The sequence below is a fragment of the Paralichthys olivaceus genome, chromosome 8 (assembly GCF_024713975.1).
Source record: "Paralichthys olivaceus isolate ysfri-2021 chromosome 8, ASM2471397v2, whole genome shotgun sequence".
NCBI lineage: Eukaryota > Metazoa > Chordata > Actinopteri > Pleuronectiformes > Paralichthyidae > Paralichthys > Paralichthys olivaceus.
In genome coordinates, this window is record NC_091100.1 from 13,618,617 (window position 1) to 13,631,068 (window position 12,452).

General features: G+C 43.2%; 1 protein-coding gene across 5 annotated transcripts in view; it reads right to left on the reverse strand.

Moving 5' to 3' along the window:
* The window catches only part of rbfox2 (RNA binding fox-1 homolog 2), a 36,926-nt gene extending 24,992 nt beyond the window's left edge, over positions 1-11,934 (reverse strand). For 2 of the 5 annotated variants that reach the window (XR_002202606.2, XR_011243787.1), the window contains exons 1-2: positions 10,652-11,912; positions 2,871-2,921 (exon numbers count right to left, since the gene is read on the reverse strand). Coding sequence is in view for 3 of the 5 variants with exons in the window: in XM_020084227.2 (XP_019939786.2) it covers positions 2,871-2,921; positions 10,652-10,903 (303 nt within the window). In the remaining 2 variants the exon portion in view is untranslated. Of the gene's footprint in view, positions 1-2,870; positions 2,922-10,651 lie in introns of all 5 variants that reach the window. The other 3 variants (XM_020084227.2, XM_020084228.2, XM_020084226.2) reach the window with 3 other exon arrangements.
* Positions 11,935-12,452: the final 518 nt, after the last annotated feature.

Consider the following 12,452-nt stretch of genomic DNA (forward strand, 5'->3'; position numbering starts at 1 on the left):
ACCCAGATAGCCTGACGCCCCCCCCTCCTCTGTCACACCTGCAAACTTTCCCCTCCCTCCCTCCCTCCCTCCCTCTCCTCTCATGTCGCAGTCCCTCCCTCCTCTCTCTCTCTCTCTCTCTCTCTCTCTCTCTCTCATTCCTTCTGTTCTCTTTCTCCATGTAGGTGAGTTAACTGGGGCTGCTGGCACCATTGGGAGAGCAAGTGAAGACTTCGTTTCTTCCTCGCCCCTCTCAGACATGCACCTTGTTACGTAAACGTGCTGGCAATTTTACATCTTTGTCTTATGTTTAAATTAGCACCAGAGTCGTATCTCTGCAACTGCCCTGGTAAAAACACAGCTTGAGTCTGCAAACAGTCAGAATAAATTAAAAATCCTTAAAGCTGCGCTGATCAGGGTTTTTTTTCTTAATAGTTAAAAAAAAACAAAAGGCAAAAGGTTCAGTCACAAACTTCCAAAATTTGCAGGTTGGGTTTTTAAATGTTTCATCTTGCACGATTCAAAGAAACACAAACCTGTGATGCACATTGTAAAAAAAAAAACTATGAGTTAACAAATGTTGATGGCTATTTACGCGCCAACGCCTGCAAGTTCAATGCACGTCATAATGTTGCACCTGAAAATGTGCTGCTTCAGCATCTAGACAGCAAAAATAAAGAAGAAGAAATGAGCGTGTTCTCCCAGGTGTCATGTTTCTATCACTGCCGATCAGAACCAGAGCCGAAAAAACCCTGTGTCTACCACTGAGTCATTTGGCCCGTGATGGAAACAGGGTTTTTAAGATAATTATCACCTGACTCTACTGTCCCCCTCAGCTTCTGGAGACATTTTAGCCTCTTTCACCTACCCATCACCAAACCACAGATAAAGTCAGAAAGTAGTTGGTGAATTAAGTTTTGCACTTACAAGCTACGAGACAAATATTTTTCTCAGATACATTCAGGAAAACAAGCCGTGAGCAGCTACATAAGAAGAACGACTTGTATATTTCTTGATAGCAAAGCCAGACAAACCCCGCTGAGAAGATTTATCATGTCACATTATTTAAAAGAAAAGGCTAAAGAAGAGTCAACAATGTCTTCAAACATGGAATTACTGAACTCATAAAAGCCAGTATTTGTCCTTAGCAAAGCATCTAATAGATACAAGAAATAAAAGCTACTACAACTACTGTGCTTCTAAGGAGCATACTACAGAAGGCAAATGAAGTATTTTTAAAAAACATAAAATATGAGATTGCAAATAAACTAGTTTTTGTGTCACATCCTTAGGTAAAAATGTGTCTTTATGTCTTTTGAAGCCGAAAAAGAAAAAGCTGCAGCTTCTTGGAAAAAAAAAAATTCAATTTCAATCATGTTGCCTGTTTAATGTAAATATCCAGCGGATTGCTTCAAACAACTTCTGAGCAAATAGCAACTAAATAACAGTTGCAACCTATTTTAAATACTACTTGCTGCTGCTCATGCTAAAAGTAAGAAGCCGAATTTTAAATTCTCTCCAATAAAATATTAATGAAAAACATTAATTAAGATGAAAAGCAGTGGGAGAAGCAGGCATCACTGATAAAACATGTTTTAACATCTATCACAGATGACGCCTGCAAGCCTGTAATCCAAAAGATTATTGCATTTGGCAAGTTACCCATGTTTTTCAGCACTAACTCTTGGCTCAGTCTCTGTACGTCCTGTCATGTTAGAATAAAACCATTAGCAGATGATTTACCTATATAAGGAGACGTTACTTCAACAGACAGATAACGCCAGAAAGAGTTTCATCCTCCACATGTGCAAACAGCTTCCCTGACGTGTCCCGCTGCTCTCGAGGCTTTTCCTTCAAGGAGCTTTTGATCACATCATTCTCACACTGCTGTTGACAGTTTAGCACCTTGGTGTTGAGGGAGCCAACGCTGCCCAGTATTGTTTACTCCCTCTCTGCCTCTTTCTCTCTCTCTCTCCATCTTTCCCGGTCAGGAGCCAGTTCACACTTCTATGTCCCTGAAGAAGTCGATCACCGGCTTTCTTCCATCCCGACTTGAGAGCTTTTCAGTCCACTATGATTATTCTTTGAAAACTATCATTAGGGAAGGGAACCTTAAAATGAAAACTGGCTAATTGGCCTCTAACCAGCACAGTACAACCAGGGAAAGCAAAAATCAGTGAACAAGGAGTGTGCGAGTGAAGGCTTAGGGCCGATGAAGTGCAGATAAGCAGCCAGAGGTTGTTGGGCGTCACAGGGAGTGAGGGATGAGGGGATTATGGGCAGAGCATGAGAGGATGAGTGGATGAACGGAGGATGATCTAAGGATTAACCACATAGACTGAGCAGTCTAATAACACAATCAGCAGGCTAATACAAACAAGAGTAAACAGATTGTGGCCTTGCGCACATGCACACTCACACTCACACTCTCACACACAGAATAACAAACACGACATTTTATGCAGGTTCTGTTTCTGTTATGCGTTTGTTTGTTTGTGGGCAGAAAAGCAAGAATATTTGCATGTTTTTCAAGGTGCTAAAAAAGAAAATTAATGACATTTTCCGGGCTGAAAGATGATTAATAATATTGCTGACTGGTGCATGGAGAAATACGAAGGAGTGGGAGGCTTTGACTGGAGGAGTGAAGGATGTGGAGGCATGTCTTCTACACGACTGACAAATTATAATCTACACCCCCACCTTGTGGTTTAGAGAGCTTCACTGAGCCATGTAAATGCTACAGTGTGTGTGTGTATATATATATAGTAATATGCAGTGTGTATATATATATACACACTGCGTCCAGAGAGGAAATAAACACAGGGCTGGATGGCAGGAGATTATAAATAATGTAATTTTTTTAAGTGTTAGTGATGTAAATGTATTCTTACCTGACTATGAGATGGGTAGCCGTGGTAACCAAGGGTCAAGGGGTCATTGTTCTGAAAGAGAGAAAATACATAGTGAGTATTTTGTTAATTCACATCATTTTTATTACTCAGAATTATTCCTTCCTCTATTTACTCCATCTTTACACCCTGTTAGTGGCACCTCTATATTTGACTCTTGTGGCGTTACCGACTCCCAATCAAATTAACTCCGGTGACACACTCCTGCTATCTCCTCTGGAGTTTTCCACCTAGCGGATCTTTTGTCTCCTTGTAAAGACGCGATAACGGGGGCGAGTGAGATCATGCGAGCAGGAGATGAAAGACAGGGCAGAAAGAACAAGTGTCTCACCACGGCTCTTAAATCATAAATAGGTCAGGAGTGTCAGCGAGAATGAAGCCCGTCGGTGTTAAATGGCATTGTGAGCCCCTGATGCAATCTCCGACACATTCCTCTCAATGTTCTGGCTTCGTGGAGAAGAGATGGATACATCAAACATCTGGTGAGTAATTACAGTTAAACAAGATGCAGAGACGGAGAGAAGAAAAAAAACACTCATTTTGTTTGGAGCCAAATATTAAACATAAATCACGTCCCTAGTCCCTAAAATAGTTTGTAACTCACTTTATTTATACTCATTATGCTGTGTTCCGGCTTTTATGCTAATGTATTCCATTAAAAAGGAGCTTTTCACAGCGATTACAGCTCGCTTTGAAGGGGAAAACAGATTTGCCTGTCTCTGGCTTCATATCACTAGATTAGAAAACAACTCGGCTCCTCCCTCCTCCCTCTGTCCTTCCCCCTGATCTTCCTTTCATCTGGAACCAATGTCCCTCGTCTGCTCTGTCCCTAAGGGAAACACTTTGCTCTGCACGCTTCACAGCTTGAGTTCGCCTGATTAATACTGTAGCCATCTAACTCCGGACCCCATGGGGCAGTTTCACTAAAAACTAAGCGCAACATTTCCAAAATGCACTGAGACCTGGTCGGGAGAGCGGGGGAGAAGGAAGTGTCCTCTTGATTAAAAAACGCATTTTGTGCGAGTCTATCTCACAGCCAAAAATGTACTTAGAGAACTGGCTTTGGGAGGTAGAAGCTCTAAATAATGAATCACGTCTTAGAAGCTTGAATAACATGAATAAAGAATAAACCTTATTTTACAGCGAGGCCAAACTCCAGACTCAATGAACTGGAGGTACTGAGCAGAAGGGGGATCAAAATAACACCAAAAACACAATTAGGCAAGAAAAACAGATGTATTAGGGCAGTATACTGTGTCAGACTGAGGGAGGAGGTGTTGTGAAAACACACACACACACACGTCTGGTAACATCTGGATTTCATATGATGGAGAGACTGGGGGAGGAACCAGAGCTGGAGAGGCAGTGGGAAATGGACAGCAGAGAAAAGGAAGACAAAATGAGATGGAGGGAGCAAAGACAATGACTCATACATGAGCGGAGTCATGTGCTTAATTTCCTTAAGGAACTGGGTGGAACGAGGGAGGGAGGGAGGGAGGGAGGGCTGCATGGAGGCTGCTCGACATGAGTGTGCATCAGTCTCCCTCTCCACACTACAGTCACTTGCACAGAGCAGGAAAAACAAAATGATTTCTCATTCTTACTGATGCTAGTCATGTTTTTCTTGTTGGTGACAAATGAAGCAGCTGATACCTGTCTGGGAGAGGTGGTGGTGGTGTTTCGGGGGGATGGGGGTGACTAAAAAACAGAAGACCAAACTGCTGGGGAGGACTGGGTGAGCAATCAGGAGACAGTAACAAAACGACTTGAAGTCAACAGATGGTGGTCAAAGGGAGGCGGGGGAGGACAGGCGAGCTTGGAGGGGCGAGAAAAACCAAATCAGAGTTTCTCCTTCACACCATCTTCTCATTACGGTGATCCCTTTCACACACAACCCTGCTGCTACAGCCACACTTCTACGTTTCCCTTTGAAAACCCATCAACTCTGCTAAAGCGTTTTTGAGCCGCTAAAACTGAGAAATTTGGAAATGCTGCTGGCCATGTTTTAGTTTGTAAACTCCAGGGACACGTTTTATTCTGGACGTGCAGAAGCGGTGATGATCGGAGGCGATAATATAGACGCTCACCACCGCCTCTGATTAGATCTATCACGTCCGGAAAAAAAACAACATGCATCAGCCTCAACCAGTGTAGAACGCAACATGGAGAAACAATTACAAGCGTTGCTGACCCTGTTGTCTTTGCCAACAACTGTTGTGCAGTTAAATTCAGCATTTTACAATGATACAACTGTTTACATGTGTAGGAGACGATCAATCTGCGACTATTCCCGTGTCCAGCGGGACATACATGTGTGTCTTATGTTTTCAGGTGTGTTTGTATGTACAAGGATTAAAACTGATTCAGAGCCGAAACGCTTGTGTGGACAGATTGTTTTAGTCTCAAATTGTTCAAACTAAAATGTTGTATGGATGGATGTTGCCTCAAGGTGTGAGTGTGTGTGTGTGTGTGTGTGTGTGTGTGTGTGTGTGTGTGTGTGTGTGTGTGTGAGAGAGATTTGAACCTATTTCCATCGAGTCATGGGTCTGCTGCTCTTCTGAGGAGGATTAAGAAGAAGAGGAACAACATTTCACTGCTCAGACAGTCATCATACCTTACTGCAGGCCGCATCGCACACTCAAGAGGATGTGAATCCATTTCATCCACAGAGCACTTATGTGCTAAGCCTCCAAACACATTGCCGGACGATGTGAAGTTTATTTTCTCTCAATCCACCTCACCTCCTTCAACTTTCCTCAGCAAACCTACACGTGTGTTTTGCAGCAGTTGAAGTGGATCTTGGACGTTGCCTCGACAGTTCTGTCATTACATAATCATGAAGCAGCGTCGGCTAGCAATTTACATGACACATAATCAAACTGACGTCCACTAAAGTGATGAGATAAAAGTGTAATTTTATCCCACAATTTATTTCAGATCTGATAGGAGTGAATTAATATTTGCTTGTAATTATTTACTGCACAGCGTAATTGCCCATCATCATTAGTCCAGATCATTATTTCTCTGCAGCATCACTCCACTCAGAGCGAGCTTGATGCTGGGACCAATGCAGAAATCTTGGCTCCTTTGCATTTTTGACATTTTAGCAGATTTTCATTTAATTATTCAGCTGAGCAATACATCTTGTGAGTACAGTGTATTGAAAACAATTGAGTCTTCAGGAAAAACAATGCAACAACGAACAGATTGTCACAATATATCTACAACTCATGATTCTTGATTATTTATGAATTTGTAGTTGACATTCTTCTTTGCTTAGTAAATCCAAGAAATGTCAGGAAATAGCTAAAAATGTCTCTTACAAGCTCCTGACCAATCTTTTGTCCATGTGATATGGAAGACAAAGACAACTTAAAAGGCAAGCATTTATTAATATAGTAACAAACACCATGAAAATCTGAAATACTACAAAAGCAACAAAGTGCTTCACTGCAGTTGGAGACACATGAGGCTGCAGTGTTTTCACAATGTGACTGCAAATGCATCCTGGGCCACATTGAAGGACCGCCCACTCAGTTGACGCCCCCTGCATCACTGCAGCTTCATAATGAAAGAAAGATATTTACTAAATACGTTGATATATTTGTGGCAACTGGCCACATGGTAACCTACTGCTACATATTGATTTAATATTTCGTATTTTTTGCTATCTTTAATAAGTCAAATATCATTTCACTCTACAGCTGCATGCAGAGCATTAATTCTTTGGCTTGCTCTCTCTCTGTCTTACACAGACACACGTAATCCTGTTCTTCTATCTTAGTGAGGACACTCAGTTGCATAACGCAGTGCCTGTTCTCTTACCCTATCCTAAACATCACAACTAAATGCCTCAACCTACCGTCAAAGCAAATCTTAGTCCTCATACAGATCTTCCAGAAAGTGAGGACCGGACAAAATGTCCTTGCTCTAAAAGGTCTAAACTCAAAATGGTCCTCAAAAAGACACAAGTTCGAGTACACACACAAACAAATGCATTAGGCACAGACCTGCCTGTCATAGTCTGTCGTCATTTGTCATCATCTGGTCTTTGTGAACAGAGCTGATGTAGCTACATGTTTATTTGCATCTAAAGCGGAAGTGAGATCTGGACAAACGGATCACCTGAAACAGATGTTAACTCCAGGTATGAACAGGACCGTACAGATGCATATCTGCTGGTCTCTCAAACATAATTCAGTCAACAGACCTCTGCTGGCGATTTATCAAAGAAAAACAGGGCCCTAAACTAAATAAATATTCTGAACTCGCAGCAGGAGTGCATTTTTCTTTTCTTGACGTTTTCATTCTATTTCAGAGCAGGGCCCGAGATGAAAGTACAGAGGGGTGATCCACCTACATTAATGTCCTAGTCAAGTCATTTGTCCTCAGTGCTGTCACCGCAGGCAAGACCTTATTAGGTTAAAAAGAGAGTCCCGGTTCCTCCGCAGAGTGACAACAAAACATGGGCTGCTCAGCAGCACGCCGGATTGATATTGAAGCCGACAACCTCCTCTCAACATTTCCCCAAATCTGAGCAGGGCTGGAGACGCAGGCTGGTGTTATGAGTCTCCTGTTGTCCTGAAAAATGCAGGACTTTGCTGCTGCTGCAGAGGAATGCAACATAGATGTGAAGTTATTTTTATTGTGAACCCTCTTGTTGGTGGCTTTTACAGAACGCTTCATAGGTATTTAGAATCTACATTATGGACGAGCACTGAGTCAGCTCCAGGTCAACATCTGATTTCTATGAGCAGCAGTGAACATTTGAACTTGTTCAATGCACCCAGCTTATTTGTTCTTCCACTGACTGTATTTGCCTGTGTTAGCTGAGCATTCAGTCATATAGTGCATGCTGCACTGACTTATACATGCATTGCTGCTCCGCTAAAACTTTGCAAATCCGACTTGACAGCGCGTTCCACCCCCGCACTGCGATGACATCACACCCGAGCAGCTAATGAGAAAAACAGCAGGGTCAGTGGCCAAATGGGAAGGATCCCATTATTGGCTGCAGCCATTTAAATGGCCTGCTCTTCACCACAACCACACCCTATTGTGTTGGCTTGAATTATAGGTCAGAGTTCACCTCCTGCCTTGATGTCGGAAATAAATGTGTTTTTTCTTTTTAAATCAGGGATGGAAAGGATGGAGGAATGGAGACACGATGCTTGACAAGAGCCAGAGAATGGATTTCTGTAATACTTTCCATCCTTTACCCTCTTCTGAGGATTAGCTTTACAGAAGTGCTTGTGTGCAATTTTATAGATTTTTTTTCTTGAAGAGCCAAGTGCTTTTAAAAAGCAGGAAAATTGGACGTCACATCCCGGTTTGTTTGTAGAGTATTAATGGCGTCACCAGGTTAGGGTAAATTAAAATACACCACAGAGTTTTATATAAACACAGTTTGATCAGAGGACGACTGTTTCAGCGTGTGCAGCTCAAACGACAGTAAAGTGGTGGAAAAAAGGTCTATCAAACTTATGTCACAGCAGTAAAAACAAATGTATGCAACTAATGATTATTTTCATTATTGATTGACAGATGATTTTATCTATTGATAATTTACTCTATAGAAAATACTTTAAAATAGCAGAAAATACGTTCACCTGTTTCTAAAACTGCAAAATGATATCTCCAAATGCATTATTTTGTCCAACCAACAGCCATGTACGTTAAGATATGGGCGATTCAAAAATACAGGAAATCAATAATCAATACATTTAAGGAAAAAAATCACTTAAAGGTTCAGTGTGTAAAATTTAGTGTGATATCTAGAGGTGAAGTTGCATGTTGCAGCTGGATACACCCTCCCCTTCTTCTTCCCAACATGAAAGAGAACCTGTGGTGAACTTCAGTTGTCATGAAAACTCAAAAGTTTTAGTTTGTCCAGTTTGGACGACAGTAAAAAACATGGTGGCCTCCACAGAGAGGACCCCCTCCATGTAAATATAGAATATTTAAATATATAGGTTCATTCTATGGTAAATAAAACAACAATTCATACAATTTAGATGAAACACACCAGTGAAAACATCACTAGGATTATTTTATATTCAATTTCTGCCAAAAATTCCTTTCACCTAAATCTTACACACTGAACCTTTAAACAATGAATTATTATACAGTTGCCTGTAATTATACTTGTCTGTCGACTAGTTACTACATTGACTAATCATTGTCGCTCTATACACGTATAAGTTTAATCTTCATGTGGATCTTACTGATGTGTGTGTTTGTACATGAGCCTGTGTGTTGTGTAAAATCACTGCCTCAGATAAGGATCTCAGAGATCAGTGTGGTTATAATGCCCCCTCCAGTATGAGATGTGATCCCATTAGCTGGAAACAAAGCCTCTTTACTGCCAGTGATAGGGCAAATCTGTTCCTGCACCAACTGAGAGGCATGGAGGAGAGGGGGGAGGGGGCATCTCTCCCACTCTCATTTCCGGACTGTCCAGCCAGCTCACGTTCAATACATTTTAGGTGCTGAAGCTATCGATCCGTGCCTCTCTCTCTTTCCCACACAAACACACACACACATCTGTTTTTAAGTGCATTACGTTCCTAAGCCTGTCTGTCAACACACACATACAGACAGCATGGCGATGTAAAGCCATCCATTTAGTTTTCCAAACAGGAGCAAACCACTTCACCTCCATTACTGGTGCTTTCATGGTGTGGGATAAAGCTTTCTATCTTTTAAAAGGAGTGCTTTGCCCCTTTGTAATATACTGTAACGATGTCCCGAGCATCGTTCTGTCCTCCTCTGGTGCTTTGTCAAGACATGTTTGACGATTGTGGAAATAATACAGCTCATAGATTCTACTGACATTTAAAAAGAAATAGGTTAAGAGAGGTCAAATGCAGAATCAGAGCTTCTTCCAACCACTGTAGAACTAATGCTGATAAAACCACTCAGAATGAATGCAGTTATGTTTTGGATGAGTGCATTGCATTGCTATAAAAGTGCATATCTTTGCATCGCCCGCTCCAACTCCAAAAAGATCACATAACCAAACACTGACATCAATTTCCATTCCAAACCGAATGTTGTCCACAGCATTACTCCACATGGTGAAGAGGTTTTTTGCATAATAAAAGGTCAAGTTTGTTTATGTTTCCTACCCTCTGCTGGAACTCTGCCTGGGCTCCACTGATATTATTCATTAAAACAGCATCTTTGAAGAGCTGTGAAGCAGCAGGATCTCCGGGCTCCGATGTAACGACCCGGCAAACACTGCAGGTCGACTTCATACAAATTGAGACTGCAACAAATTACTGTTGCAATTCCTTCTCAAACCTGAAGCCAATGCCTGGAGGTGCAATGTAGCAGCTACAGTGGAACAGCTCAGTGAACACCGTGGATTGCATTCAGAGTGGACCACTGCAATGCTCCCTTTACACAGCATGTAGGGTCAGGCTCAGGCTGAGAATTGTGGAGGTATTTCCTGCAGTGCTGAGAATGGACTGGGCCCAATGGTGGCCCCTTTGCTGCAGCTACCTGCATACAACTAAATGCGGCCTCAATTTACACAAGCAAACTGGTTTAACAGGGAAACGTGGTTTAATAAATGAAAGCATGGTGTAGTGAAGGATATCAGAATCCTTGATGAAATGATAACAGTACCATGCATGACGACTTTCTTACACCACGCTTGTGCACAGCAGGGTACGATCGTCTCTGCATTGCTGTTTTTTTTGCACAAACATACCCCCCCCCCCCCCCCCCACACACACACACACACACACACAAACACTCACCTGACCAACCTCGCCGATCCCTCCTGAACCGTCCATGCGGGGACGCTTGCACTCCGCGCCGGCCGAGTCCACCAGAGCGGCCGCCGTCTGCGCGTCGGGCTCCGGGTCTCCGCGCTTCATGCCTCGCACGGCTGCGGGAGCGCCGCCCGGGTTGGTGTGCACCCCGGCCATGGCGTCCAGCTCTCTATCCCGGTCCATGAGACCCCGGGACACAGGCAGCATGATGGAGGCGACGTCGGTCGACATTAACATTTAAAAATCTTCTTTTTGTGTCCTCTCTCTCTCTGAACTGAAAACCCTCTGCGCTGCCTGGAGTTAAAACAGTCTTTTAATTATTATTATTATTCTAATAATAATTAATGCAGCCAGGTAGTGTCACTGCACTGGGCCTTTTCTATGACCCCCTTAAGAGTTGATGTATCTGGAAATGTCTTTTTTAATCTAAAACACTCCAATTAAATAATTCGACTCCAGTGGTTGAAATGGAGAAAACGTCCCTTGGAATAGACGAGGGTCTGTGGGCTTGATTCTCGGCTGTAGCCCCCTTGTTTGCTGACCGTGGATTTATTTACTGCGGGGCTGCCTGAGAGGCCTCCGTCTTTTCAGATCACAACAAACCAATTGAACAAACACGGATGAAAAACACTGGCTCCTGAACACAGCCTACCGCCTGCTGTCCATTTGTCCTCCTCGGTTCTTTTCCTGTTGTTGTTGTCTTTTCTCCGGAGCTCGACAACGTGTTTCCTCAAGACGAGCACGGAGCCCTCAACATGTCTTCCCCCTGCGCCTCGTTCCTCTCGCGTCTTATCTGGCTCCACATATCAGGGCTTTCTCTGGAAGTCGATCCGCCTCAGGAGCTCTCTCTTCCCCCCATGTTAGTCGGCGAGGCTCCGCTGGAAAAAAAGGGACGAGGGGTTTCTGTTTTTGTTGAATAAATAAAAACCAACTAGCGACAAAAGGACGGACAGAGAGGCTGCGGCGTTTCCCTCTGTTCCTCCTCCTTTTCCTAATCTTCCTCTTTCTTTCTGTCTTTCTCGCCTATTATTTTCTTCCCTCGCTCCGTTTCCCGGTGAGATCTGGCAGCGTGTTACAGAAAAGGAAACCGTCCTCTCTCCCTCCTCCTCCTACTCTCTCGGTGGAGTCATTCCCCTCCTCCTATCTTCCGCTTCTCCTCTTTGAACGCACAGCCAGGCGGCCATGAGTACACGCAGTGGTGCCGCAGTGCTTCCATACATTTCTCTCAGTGTGTGTGTGTGTGTGTGTGTCCAAAGGCCCTGAGAGACCATGCTCACACTCTTCCTGCTGTAAACCTTTAAATCAAACCTTCCCTCCACCTTCTTCACGTCACTACTGCTGCACAATTCTGCAACACAATTGTGCATAACTCTATTCTGCTAAAGGCCTTTTATTTTCTCTTTTGAGGGGAATGGGTGTATCATGAAGTCCGGCCCCTGCAAGATTTCATTCCTAACTCATTACACAACCAGCACACACAGGCCAAGGTCTCCTCTCTCACACACACAAGCCCAGCTGTGAGTCATGCAGCATGCAGCAGCAGTATGTTCCTCTGGCATTTTTATTGCTTGGATGACACCCAGTGGTCAGGAGCCACCAGGAGAGGCAGCACAACTTCAAAAGGCAATTTGCTGCAGCTAATTACAATACAAGCAAAAGCTGATTTTTTTTTCAAATCCTAATCCTGACTTGTAAGGATTTAAATGGGTTAGCTGCCAGCCCCCCTCCTCTTCCCCATTCCCTTTCTTAAAGCAATAGTTCATCATTTTGCAGAAATATGTGTCCT